The sequence below is a fragment of the Puma concolor genome, chromosome D2, assembly GCF_028749965.1.
Source record: "Puma concolor isolate L17-30 chromosome D2, mPumCon1.1.hap2, whole genome shotgun sequence".
Lineage (NCBI taxonomy): Eukaryota > Metazoa > Chordata > Mammalia > Carnivora > Felidae > Puma > Puma concolor.
Genome location: NC_141677.1, coordinates 84,331,463 through 84,344,998, shown reverse-complemented (window position 1 = coordinate 84,344,998; position 13,536 = coordinate 84,331,463). Strand labels below are relative to the sequence as shown.

Below are 13,536 nucleotides of genomic sequence, written 5' to 3'. Positions count from 1 at the left end.
TGGAATATTCAGATACCTAAAAGTCAAATTCTCCTCTTTAGTCTAAAGTGGGTTGCTCTAGCTCCTTTTCGGAGGAAAAAGAATAAACGTTTTGGTATCAGATGTCAGTCACTCTGGTTATTATACAGAAGGGATTAAATATCTTTTTATGCAAGATTTGACATTTCAAACCCATTCATGGGCGCCTGGGTGGCCCAGTCGGTTAAATGTCTACTCTTGATTTCGACTCAGGTCACGATCTCACAATTTGTGAGTTCAAGCCCTGCATCGGCTCTGCTCTGACAGTGCAGGGCCTGCTTGAGATTCTCTCTCTTCCTCTCTCTCTCTCTGGCCCTCCCTCCCTCACGTGTTCTCAAAATAAATAAATACACTTTTAAAAAAAAAAAAAACCAAAACCCATTCCTAAGTGTTTGGTCATATGCCATAGGTAGAAAGAGATATTCTTAGCACCAGAATATTATATTGAGAACAGAGAGAAGAGTCTATAATTGTTCAAACTTTCAGTAACGGGGACACCAGACCCAAGGAACCTTACTAAGGACCGTTTTGATTAGTTTCTATGTGGGTTTGGAAATTCTCCCTCCTGGTGCTTCCTGTTCATGTTCCTTGTGTGGAAAGACAAGTTGAATCTAATAATGTGTATTTGTTGTTTGCATTTGTAGTTTTAATAAGACTTCTGAATCTGCCCGTTAATACAGTGCAGTTTTAAAACCATGAAAAGCTCATGAGTCCGTGGCTTTTACTGTGTGCCAGGCAAACGCCAGACGTGTATAATTCATGTACTGCTTGAACAACACCGCGAGATAGGTGCTGATGTAATTGTAAGCTTTTTGTTTGTAAAGCACGGCTGCACAGACAGGTGTTAGCAAAAAATACAGCACTTGTGATGATTAAACCTCTAAACATACATAACATTACAAATGAACACATATAAACCTTTTTTTATAGAAAAAAAGCACAGAGTATTAAAGATCGTCACCGTTCTCCAGACTGTGCTATAAATGCTCTCTTATTTGGGTCTTATAAGCAGGTATTTCAGTAAAAGGCATTCCAGTTTTGTATTCTACTGTTTTCCCTTATAATTATTTCTAAGTACTTGAAGTTTTAAAGGTTTAGTATCGTTAGTTATATACCACTTGTCCAAATTGTTTGCAAAATGCACAGTTCAGGGACCTTGCCCAAGTTTTTATTCCTTTCTGTTGTTGCATTTAAGGATCAAACATATGGTCAAATGATGTTTTACTTTGAAACGTTAATGTAATTTTTTTTTTTTTTAAATGCAGGAGCTTAAAAATCTTATTTATTTATTTATTTTTTTCAATTAAGGGGTATTGAATGTGACATTCGCATCCAGCTCCCTGTAGTCTCAAAACAACATTGCAAAATTGAAATCAATGGGCAGGAGGTAAGTGGGTGTTTGAAGTCTGTTTGTTTTTTTTTTTTTAACTTTTCATTTCACTTCTTACCCATTTGTGAGTTACCTATTCCCCCCCCTTTTTTTTCTACCTTGTAGGCAATGCTGTTTAATTTCAGTTCCACGAATCCAACACAAGTCAATGGATCTACCATTGATGGACCTGTACAACTAAAGCATGGAGATGTGATCACTGTTGTTGACCGTTCCTTCAGGTAGGTGAGAAGTCCAAACAAATCAGACTCACGTAAATGGACCTTCTGATGCACCAGAACTAGCCTTGTAGATTTCTGTGATCTTTCTGTAATGCCGGTGAGTGTCAGAGCATCTGAGGCTGCCATGCTCACCACTGGTTCTCCATCTAAAGTCACAAGAGTCTAGAAGGGATGACGCAGGGGACTTGGATGATCCCCTTCGAGGATCCAAATGCAGTTAACTGGGCCAAAGAGGAGCGACCAGATCCCCAAGGGGTTTTATTTTGCTGCAAGTGTTGTGAAACCGCAGTTTTCAGTTTCTCTTTCATTTGAAAGTAAAAGACGCTCTTACAGAAAGATACAAGATAAGATGCCCAGATGGGCTTATCACGAAGCGAGCGCCTTTGTGATTTCCATCTGTTACGGGCTGAATTGTGTCCCTCCAAAATTCATATGTTGGAGCCTTAACCCCCAGCAACCCAGAATATGACCGTATTCGGAGATAGGGTCTTTAAAGAGGTGATTAGGTTAAAACGAGGCCCTTAGGGTGGGTCCTAATTCAATCTGACTGGTGTCCTTGTAAGAAGAGGAGATTAGGACACTGAAGAGGAAGCAGGTGTTCAGAGGGACAGCCATGTGAAGAGACGGCAGGGGTGCCCTAGAGAGCGTTGTACAGCTCGGGTGCAGTGTTCTGTCCACTTGCGTCCATTAGACTCAAATTCCTGGCTGTAGAATCATAGTAATTCACCCCCTTGATTCTTAATTCAGGTAGGTTAGTTGAAATCATGCATTGAGGATTTTTTTTTCTTTGTTGTTGTTGTTGTTGTTTTGTTTTTTTGCTCTTCTGTTTTTGCTCTCTGTGTTTTGAGGCTCTCCTGTGTGTGTGTTTAAATTTAGAATTATCTCCTGGTGGGTGAAGCCCTGCCATTTATCTTTCTGAGAGATCCTGTACCTTCACTGATGCTTTTTATCAGTGACTGCATTTTATCATTTTTCTCTGGTACATTGCTTTCAGCTTTGCATAATCCTTCAGGTTTAGATGGTTTCCTGGAACCAGCTGTTGGGTACACTTTTTTTTCTTAATAATTGGTTTATCTCCTTGATAGGTTGATCCTTTTACCATTATAAAATATGCTTGGTCTCTGTGAACAATTTTTATCTTAGAATCTATTTTGTCTGATGTTAGCGCGACCCCTCTCTTCTGGTTGCTGCTGGCATGGCGCATCCTTCTGTGTTCGTTCTGTGGGTGCCTTGGGATATACATCGTGACTCCTGTAAGCAGCACGTGGTGGGGTCATGGTTTTCATCCACGCTCCCAAATGGAACGCTGCCTTCCTTCCCGCCTTCGTTTGTATCAAATAGATAATCTTCTGTTTGTTCCATTGGCTGTTTCTTTCCCGTGCTTTTTCTGAATTTGCCTCCATGTTTAAAGGGTGTGTTTATCGAACAGACTTCTAGCTTGGAAGTATTTGATGTGGAGTGGAGACCAGAACTTCTTCCCCAAAATGAGGTGCTGTTCAGACTGAGATTAACTGGGATGATTAAATCCCTCCAACAAAGAATGGGGAAAAGGTCTTAGGAAGGGGCACTTGACCAAGAACTCGACTACCATGAGAAGCAATTCCAGACACCCAGCTGTTTCAGATCAGACTGCCCCCTGGAGGCCAAGTTCAGTATGCCCATAAAAGGTTGTTCGTGAATGGATGCTTGAGGTCTGATAGAACGACTTTGTATGTTGCTAAATCTCTCTACATATTAAGAAATGTGCCAGTCTTTGTCCGGGTACAGATACAGTAAGCAGGAAACTGAGGAGATCACAGCAGCCCTAAATTCTAGGGTGGCTCTGTGGTGACCCTGCCGTAAATAACATCACAAAGTGACTCAGGCCTCACGTGCCGCAGGGCTTCCTGGGTGACCTTCCAAGTCCTCAGATGATTTCCAGGGATACAAACCGGTGGAAATCCGATCGGCCATCCTATGCAGTAGGTTTTCACATAGGAGGTACTCACACGGGCTCGTCCGTGTTCAGAAATCAACCTGGGTCCCAACCTATGACGTTAGCGTTCCAAAAGAAATTTGAGACGACCTAAGATCTTTCCTAACTATGTTTATTTCCATGAATAAAACAAACCTGACGTTTGTTCCTCGCTCCTTGGACATTAATCAGATGGGGAAGTTTTACCGTCAGTTACAGATCTTGAATCTGAATATGTGTCTGTCCTTCTGCGCACTTCAGGTACGAAAATGAAAGTCACGAGGACAGAAGGAAGTCTACTGAATTCCCAGGACAAAGACGCAAACAGGTGATGAGCGAGGGGTGGCATCCAACTTTGAGTTCTGATTCCTGTGCACAATACTATGAAATCATTAATGTGCACGTCGATGAATGGTGTCTCACCAGTGAGGATGACTGGCCAGTTGTAAGGAAGGTGTGACTGAGGTCTTAAACATGATGAACTTAGACAAACTTGAGTTTGTTTGTTTGTTTATATTTATTTATTGAGAGAGAGTGTGCGAGCAGGGGAGACGGGCAGAGGGAGGGAGAGAGAATCTTAAGCAGCCTCCATGCTCTGTGTTAGCCCCACACGGGGCTGGGATCCCACGGTCCTGGGATTATGACCTGAACCCAAATCAAGAGTCAGACACTCAACCAACTGACAGACCCAGGAGCCCCATAAATTGAAATAATTTCATTTTTTTTAAGAGACAGAGAGTATGAGCAGGGGAGAAGGAGAGAGAGAGAGGGAGACACAGAATCCGAAGCAGGCTCCAGGCTCCGAGCTGTCAGCACAGAGCCCGACGCGGGGCTCGAACTCACGAACTGCGGGATCATGACCTGAGCCGAAGTCGGAGGCTTAATCGACTGAGCCCCCGAGACACCCCATAAATTGAAATAATTGAAAACTGTACTTCTTTTATTCACAAAGAGTGGACTAGGTCAGTCTAACATTTTGGCCCAAAAGGCCCCTTTAGCATCTCACGATCTGATCTTGCAGACCTTTGGTTAGGACAGCCCATTGCAAGGAATTAAAATCCGGGGATTACATTATCCCGTGGCTCTTGTTGTCTCCCGGTCACTGCTCTTCTCCATCTTTATGTACCTGAGATCATCACATCGGAGCTCTGGGTACCAAAGGGGTCCTGCACAGTGTTACGTGACAGACGTATTGGCGTTTCAGAACGCTTGGCTTATCTCCATCCTTGGAGCTTTGGTAGGACGTGTCCCGTGAACTTCTCTTCTTTATGAAGCTACCCAAGCTGGTCTCCTGTGAGCGGGTTGCGATTCTCTGGCTTACAAGTCAGTACCCGTGCCCGAAATGAGCAGGAAGCCACTCTACCGAAGATCGAGGTGCTGCTTCCCGCCTAGAGCAGTGACCTTAATGTTGACCTTGCCACTCATCAGCTTCGGGGGAAAACTAGCTTTTGAGGTTTTCCACCTACTTGGTTGGTGGGTGTAAGGGAACCAACCAAAACGCTGAACTTTGGGTTAGACAAGTGGTCTCGGATTTTGGCTCAGGTCATGATCTCACAGCTTGTGGATTCAAGCCCCCATCGGGCTCTGTGCTGACAGCGTGGAGCCTGCTTGGGATTCTCTCTCTCCTCCTATCTCTGCCCCTCTCCCACTCTGTCTCTGTCTTTCTCAAATAAATAAATAAACTTTTTACAACATTGATAAGAGGTCTCAGAGGGCTATGAACTGTTCATTGTTGGGATTGTGCTAAAGCCAGTACTGAAACTAAATACTGAGAACATGTGATAGCAGTTGGGCAGTGATCTTTGTGCTATGGAATATAATGGTACAAAAATGGGCTTGTATTTTGTACATAATTTTTAAGTTTTAATTTATTTTTCCTGTTTGGTCATAAGACTGTTGGCCAACTTCAGATGGGAAATTTGAAACGGATCCCTCACTTGGCAAATTTGAGAAGCAGCGGGTTAGATACCAAGAAATCTGAAACAGATTGAAGGAAAAAGTTAAATTATTTGCCCTTGGATATATTTTGTGATTTTTTTTTTTCCCTCTGTAGTAACTCGGATGAGATACTTTTCCTCCTTTGAAGCAACACTGAACTTTTATATCTTGCATAATTGTTATTCTTTGGTTGTTCCTTGCCCCTTAAAATTTTTTCTGACAGATTGTGAGGGCAGCAGTTGGGGGGGCGGGGGGGGAGGAGCCGGATCTGATTGTCGTGCGCTGAGGGTGAGCGCCTGTGGTGTGCTGGTTTCACCTTGGCCTCACCATCCCGGCTCTCGGGTGTACCTGCCAGCCAAAGCACACGTGCCCAGTGGGGCCCCAGCAGGTCCTGTACCCTGTTTCTGACAAAGCTGAGTACTAAGTCAATAATTCCGTGCCCTTGGTAGGTTCACAGACGCTGCATGCAGATGATGTCTAATTGCAGCTTTGGCTCTCTCGTGGGGGGATGAGAGAGAAGTTTGAGGAACTTCCCAAAACTCAACTGAGGTTCAGTTTATTTATCTTTTTTAATGTTTTTTTAATGATTATTTTTTAGAGATAGGGAGAGTGTGAACAAGGGAGGGGCAGAGAGAGAGAGGGAGACTCAGAATCTGAAGCACGCTCCAGGCTCTGAGCTGTCAGCACAGAGCCCGACGCGGACCTCGAACTCACAAACCTGGAGATTATGACCCAAGCCAAAGTCGGACGCTCCACCGACTGAGCCCCCCGGGCGCTTCAACTGACGTCCAGTTTAAACAATTCTGAGCTTCAAGTTTGTTTCTTATACTATCATTATATATTTTTAAAATCAGCTAAGAAATACTTGTATTACGAGCACTTGCCCCTGAGCGTCTTGGGTGAAAGTCTCTAAAATTCATATAAGGACAGTTTGGTAGGGAAGAGCCTCCCTAGCAAGAACATTTTAATAAATATGACTGCCCATGTTTGAAAAGACACCTACATCACTGTTTTTTATTTTGCCAATTCACAGGAATCTCTGCATCGAGTCTCAAGATCTAGCCTCTCTTCCGACCCTGGTTAGTAGTTTTGTGGTTTTCTCCTGGGATCCTTCAAGGTCAGCTCTCCACGTAGCGTTACGGCGAGGAAGGGACAGCAAGAACGCCTGTGTTCTGCATTCAGCTTCACAAAAGTTAGGAGGTTGTGTTACTTCCCATGGCACACAGGCAGACATCTGAGTTCACTTTTTCCTCAAGTGACTTAGAGGGCACCGTGCTCACTGGAGCATCCAGGTATAAGCCGTCTTGTTAGGTTACCGGTTTAATTGAGTAGATTAACAGCATTCCATGCCTCACATGGGTTATAGGAGGCTGACGTGACCTATTTGTTTGCCTCGTAACACCAGCGTCAGAATACTTCTGTTACACGTTTTGGGCATTAAATAATTTGCAGGCTAAGTGAAAAGCTAGATTAGAAGACAATTTGAAACGCTTTTAAAATTCGAATACTTTAGGTGTTCATCACTGAGGAAAGATTGAACTTTCTGTTTCTTATTTCATAACTCATCGCCCAGACGGGAAGCTTCAAGATTCCGATGTCCGTTCAAGAGCCTCGGAAGACAGTGTTTCAGGAAGGCCTCTGAAGAATGTCCAAGCAGCGGGCATGGTCTCTGGTGGCTGTGAGGACCGGGTTGCAAGCAGAACGCCTAATGTCGTTCGTCCCTCGGAACTTGCTGGAGGTAACTCCAGAAATACCACGGATCCTACAGGCAAGGATTCTAAGGAAGATTTCAGCATAACGTTAGTGAGCTGTAAAGGAGACCTGAAGCCTTTACCCTCTACGCGGGGTCTGGAGAATGGTGCAAACAATGAATCTCCCTTTAAGAAGCTTTACGAGTCAATGAAGGAAGAGCTTGATGTGAAATCAGAAAAAGGAGATGTGCTACAGAGCGGTAAAAAATCAGGAACACGGAGTCATCACCCACCAGAGAAGGAATGTTCTGGTGATTTACAAGGCGGGACACAAGTCCCAGTGTCACTTAAATCCAGACCTAGGTCAGGTCGGGGCACCCAAATGAAGGCAGATCCTGCTTTGGGAGAACAAGGTATTAGCCAGACCGAGGACAGGAGACAAGGTGAGGAGGCTGTGGAGACTCCCAAGGAGACCAGGGGTCCCATCGTCCCTCCTGAGGAGATGACAGAAACCAAGACCCTGGCACAACGTTCCCCGCAGTCCTCGCGGAAACGTCAGCGTGAAGACCTGATGGTCGCCGGCGGAAGTGCGCCTGTGAATTTGGATCAAAAGGAAGGCTTCAGGACAGATAACAAGACGTTTACTCCTAGGAAGTCCTTAGCCAGAAACCAAACACCCGCTAAAGTCGAAAACGCTGATAATTTTGGAGCTACACCAGAAAAGCTCTTTTCCAAAAGGAGGAGGAGTATTCCTACCAGTGTGGACGTTCTTACGCCAGAACCAGAAACTCAGAATCACGCGATTTTAGCTCCGTTGCCCGTTCAAGTTGAAAGGAAGATTCCAAACAGTTCTGTCCACCAGCCTGAGAAAGCGGGTGCCGCCGTGGGGCGCATGCACTCTGGGTTGCCTGGTCGTAGTTCAGTTGATACAAGCAACTCTGGGGACTCCATCAGTAAGTTTACTTAACTGTGCATTTACCGCCCCCCCCCCCCCCCCATAGCTCATACCTTGTATCTAGATAGGAACCGATGAGACCTCCCTTCCGTCGGTGGTGATTTCACCGTGGCAGGGAGCCTATGTGCACAAAGCCAGATGCACCGTCTGCTCTCATAGACTCGTCCTGAAGACGCGCACAATTGTAATCCGGGGCTCCGGAGGGAGGGCGGGTTGTCAGGGACGAACACAGCCGGGGACCTACAGGGGTCCAAAAACGTGTTGGATTCTCCCGTTCCACCCACAAGAAGATAGAAAGGAGAATAAGCCTAGTAATAAGCATAATGGCTTTCCAGAAACGTTTGAGTTCCGAACTATAAGCACTCGTATCCTGTGAGTTTGCTCCTGTAAACTAAGTCCAGGGAAGTCCCTTGGGAATGTTTAAATACAGGGAGGGTGTCTCTCAGGTACTTATACTCTGTTTTCCGTGTCTCCTAATAGTAGTTTGTTGTTGTTGTTGTTGTTGTTGTTTGTTGTTGTTGTTGCTGCTGCTGCTGTGTTATAAACCACTGGACTATCCCCACGGGTTTCTGTATCAGGAGCTGTTGTAGGTGTTTTAAAGACATGGGCACTTTTGATCCTCTATGCAGGTAGCAGGTGGGCCCCCGGGACAGGTATCCCTGTTAACTTCCCTTTTGTAAAACGGGAAACTGACGGCCTCCTGTCACCCAGCGAGCGGCAGGGCTGTGACCCCCGAGTGGGCTCAGTAGCTCCTGGGTTTTCTCCCATACTTTTCGGGGGGGGGGGATGGTTCTGTGGGTGTTCTGAAGTAGCAGGCTTACCGTCCGGGCTCTGTTTTGCAGACGGTCCCTCATGCGAGGTGCACCCCTCTCTGCAATTACACCAGCACGCATCCGTCACTGTGTCCCTATGAGTCTCAGAAAGGAGGCATCACTCAGACAAGGGATTCTTGTTGAGTGCCGGTTCATAGGGATGTACGGTGGGGTTGGGACTCGTGAATCGCCTATTCGAATCACCTGGAGAAGTTTTCAAGTTCACGACTTCTCACTAGGTAGGCCTGGGCGAGGTCCGAGTTCATAGGTGTCTTTGGAAAAAGCCCTATCCGGTCACCGCGGAAGCATCCGTGTCTGTCATTCCCCTGCTCCAAAGTGAAAGCCGCCCCATCCACACCAATCCCTTTATCAAGCTCTGTCCACGTGGGCATTTTCAACCTTTCCTAGGAGATCTTTGTACTGTCCGGTTGGGACGTGACGCTTTGTGAGTTTATCCCTGGGTCTTTTCCTGAGCTCCAGCTCCGTGAGCGTTGCAAAAGGATGAGACGCTGTGGTGTTAGTTTTCAAGGGGGCTTTTCCATTGGTTTGTCTTTAACGGCAATTTGAAACATGTCTCAGGTGTCCACACATCGTCCATTCCTTCTCCACGTTTGTATTCGTTATTTCAGATAAGACTGAGGGAACACCCCTGAAAAGAAGGCGGGTCTCCTTCGGTGGTCGTCTGAAGCCGGAGTTATTTGATGAAAACTTACCTCCTAATACACCTCTCAAGAGAGGAGAAACACCCAGAAGGTCACTTGTAAGCCACACTCCACCTGTCCTGAAGAAAATCATCAAGGTAGGGTCAACGGTCAGTATTCTCACTCCCGCCTAGGACACATCCTTTCCAAACGCCCCACGCCAGCACAATGGCAACGGAGACCTTTTTCTTTCTAAAAACGTAGTAAAGACAAAAAATTCTAAAGGATGGCTCACTCACTGAGGGGTGGAAAATGGACCCCTGGGCTTGGAACCCCGATTCTCACGTGGCTGAGCACAGCGGAGGCCTGTGAAGGCCTCTTCGGGCGGAGGCCTCCTGCCAGCCTTGCTTCCAGAAGACCACTCAGGCTGGGGGAGGGGGCGGGTTCGGTAAAAACTACCAATCAGAGGGGCGCCCGGGTGGCTCAGTGGGCTGAGCATCCGACTTCGGCTCAGGTTATGATCTCATGCTTCATGAGTTGGAGCCCCACGTCGGGCTCTGTGCTGACAGCTCAGAGCCTAGAGCCTGCTTCGGATTCTGTGTCTCCCTCTCCCTGTCCCTCCCCTGCTCACGACGTGTCTCTCCCTCAAAAATAAATAGATAACCATTAAAAAACAAACAAACAAACAAACAAACTACTGATTAGAAAGAATCTGGAGACATCATGACACAAACCGTAAGGTGGTTTGTTTGTTTGTTTGTTTTCTTTTAGAATTCTAAGGTGAAAAGGAAACCCTTGAGTGGCAACACGCCCATGATTTCCACCATCAGCTATTTAGAACTTTGTAATCACCTACGCTAGGCTGTGTTGTCCTCCTGAGTTTAGGTCTTTAGAAGGTATGGCCGCCCAGCTCACCCCCCTCAGAGGGCCTGGGCAATCTTTCATTTCTTTTCCTACCAAAAGGAGTATAAGGTATGTGTGGCTCCCTTTCCATTCTCTATTGGCTCCCAGAAATGAGCGGCCCTCCTTCCACGTAGACCAAAGGGGATTAGACGTCCACAGGTGGTGTTTTCTCCAATTCAGATCAGAGCATGCTCACTCCTCACTTAAGACTGGTTTGCTGTCCCCTCCCACCCCCCCTCCTTCCTTTTTCTCTTAAATGAGGGGCACAGACTCCCATCTCTGCCTTCCACTTGACAGCGCTTGAAACGTTTTGGTGCTTCCAGATTGAAACAGCCAAAATTCTTTAACTGGGCAGGGTTTTCACATCCACTACAGAGACTCTGTGTTGGCGGTAAGGTATCTTATGAACATTTAAATCTCGTCAGGACCGTCCTCAACCATCGGGAAAAGAAGATTCTTCCCGACTCCATTTGGAAGTGACCGCACAACCGCAGTTCGCGGGATCTCCAGCTCGTGATCCGACCAGGACTTCTCCAGGTGCCCGTGACCCACGTCGCAGGTCACCCAAGGCGTCCTCGGTCTCCGGTGGCAGCAAATCTCATCACACGGATGTTCCTAAGAGGGGAGGCAGGAAGAGCGGTGGCTTGCTTTCAAAGAGAACCTCCATCGACCGGAGCCAGCATGACATCTTGCAGAGGATTTACTCCAAAAGAAGGAGCGGAGCTTCTGAGGCCAATTTAGTCGGTTAGTGTCGTGTCCGCGGATGTCTTAAGGTCGGTTTTCTCGCTCACGGGGCTTCGGAAACCTTTCAACACGTTTTCCTTGTGACAGTGGCGAAGTCGTGGGCGGACGTAGTGAAACTCGGGGCCAAACAGACCCAGGCCAAAGCGGTCAAACACGGCCCCCAGCGACAGCTGAGCAAAAGGCCAAGAAAAGCGAACACTCCGAAGGTATGAACAGCTCCTTGGCCACGTGCTGTGAGGTAAGGTCGCGTTGGGTGGGGAGGTACGCGCTGACGTTTCCTTCATCTTGTTACATTTTTTTTTTTTTCCAGAAGCCTGTTAGCGGCGTTCACAGTGAGTTTAGTACAGGCCATGCCAACTCTCCTTGTACCATAATAATAGGGAAAGCTCACCTTGAAAAAGTAAATGTGCCTGCCCGGCCCTACAGAATGCTCAACAACTTTGTCATCGACAAGAAGGTGGACTTCAATGAAGATCTGTCAGGTAAAAGCACAACCTCGAGGCTTGGAAACCGTAGCCCTTCGATCCCCCTACATGTGAGAACGTGGACGGATGCCGTAGATGTGTATGGTGGGGAGCAGACGGGAGGATCAACGATCTAGTCAGCTCCTGGGGTTCTGGTGGTTCAAGGAAGAACTTGCTGGGTTGGACGAGAGCCGGACCTCGACCGTATTGGGGGTCACGAGTCCCGCACGAGGCAGGTATGAGTGGTAACTGCACAGCTTTGCCTAGGATGGCAGCATCCGTGTAGAGTACTGGAGTCCGCTTCATGGTGAAGAGAGCAGGCTCGTTTTTATAATCGCCCCTCCCCTGTGTTTATACTGATCGACCGCCCCGAAGTTGAACAATATTTTACTGTTTCAAGAGGTTCCTTCCTTTCCATGACGCTTAACTGTTTCTAGAAATGAAAGCCTGTGAAGAGGCCTTCCCTTAAGCATGAACAGTTGAACCAGTGTTTCCATTCTCAGTAACGGTGGGATGTGACTTCCTTACGGTTGTCCTAGATTAACACCAAGACAGGAACCCAGGGCTGGGATTTCACTCTCCATGGTTTGACCGGTGCTTTCTGCCTTCAACACTTTTGGAGGGAGGGGAGACTTGATTCCACCTCCCATTAGATGGGGTCTTTTTTTTTTTCTTTTCCTGGCGTATTTTTTTAAATGTTTTTGTTTGAATGTTTATTTATTTTTGAGGAGACAGAGACAGAATGCGAGTGGGTTTGGGTAGAGAGAGAGAGGGAGACACAGAATCCAAAGCAGACTCCAGGCTCTGAGCTGTCAGCACAGAGCCCAACGTGGGGCTTGAACTCACGAGCTGCGAGATCATGACCTGAGCTGAAGTGAGATCGGACGCTCAACTGACTGAGCCACCCAGGCACCCCTATTTCCTGGTGTATTTTAAGATGGAATAGTTCTACTCCTCTGTATAACCCAAATAAAGTTCCCTCTGAGTACTGTCACAATAGGATCACTACACATAGTTTTTTGGGGCACCTGGGGGGCTGTCAGTTAAGCGTCTGACTTTGGCTCGGGTCATGATCTCACGGTTCATGAGTTCGAGGCCCACGTCAAGCTTTGTGCTAACAGCTCAGAGCCTGGAGCCTGCTTCGGATTCTGTGTCTTCCTCTCTCTGCACTTCCTCTGCTTGTGCTCTGTCTCTCAAAAACATATAAACATTAAAAAAAATACATTTAGCTTTTAAAAAAAAAAATACCCGTAAACATACCTGTAAAAACGCAGAACAATTGTAGCCCATTTTGATAGCAAACTGAATGAGAAAAAAGTTTCGAGTATGTACCACCCAATATGCAGTCATATGTACATACGTGTACATTATGTAAATTATGTTCATGTGTGAGGGTTCTAATGTCCTTATGTTACAAAGCATTAAAAACCAATCCTCAGGGGCTCCTGGGTGGCTCAGTCGGTTGAGTGTCCGACTTCAGCTCAGGTCACGATCTCATGGTTCGTGGGTTCGAGCCCCGTGTCGGGCTCTGTGCTCACAGCTCAGAGCCTGGAGCCTACTTTGGATTCTGTGTCTCCCTCTCTCTCTGCCCCTCCCCACCTTGCACCATTTCTCTGTCTCTCTCAATAATAAACATTAAAACAGGGGCTCCCGGGGCGCCTGGGTGGCGCAGTCGGTTAAGCGTCCGACTTCAGCCAGGTCACGATCTCGCGGTCCGGGAGTTCGAGCCCCGCGTCGGGCTCTGGGCTGATGGCTCAGAGCCTGGAGCCTGTTTCCGATTCTGTGTCTCCCTCTCTCTCTGCCCC

At 46.9% G+C, this 13,536-nt stretch overlaps 1 protein-coding gene across 5 annotated transcripts in view; it reads left to right on the top strand.

The window, feature by feature from the left end:
* MKI67 (marker of proliferation Ki-67) overlaps positions 1-13,536 on the top strand; it is a 28,322-nt gene that overhangs the window by 2,116 nt on the left and 12,670 nt on the right. For 2 of the 5 annotated variants that reach the window (XM_086681176.1, XM_086681175.1), the window contains exons 3-11: positions 1,327-1,405; positions 1,514-1,629; positions 3,845-3,911; positions 6,555-6,600; positions 7,095-8,165; positions 9,609-9,790; positions 10,949-11,267; positions 11,355-11,473; positions 11,578-11,749. In XM_086681176.1, the coding sequence (XP_086537302.1) occupies positions 1,327-1,405; positions 1,514-1,629; positions 3,845-3,911; positions 6,555-6,600; positions 7,095-8,165; positions 9,609-9,790; positions 10,949-11,267; positions 11,355-11,473; positions 11,578-11,749 (2,171 nt within the window). The remainder of the gene's footprint in view (positions 1-1,326; positions 1,406-1,513; positions 1,630-3,844; positions 3,912-6,554; positions 6,601-7,094; positions 8,166-9,608; positions 9,791-10,948; positions 11,268-11,354; positions 11,474-11,577; positions 11,750-13,536) is intronic. The other 3 variants (XM_086681177.1, XM_086681180.1, XM_086681179.1) reach the window with 3 other exon arrangements.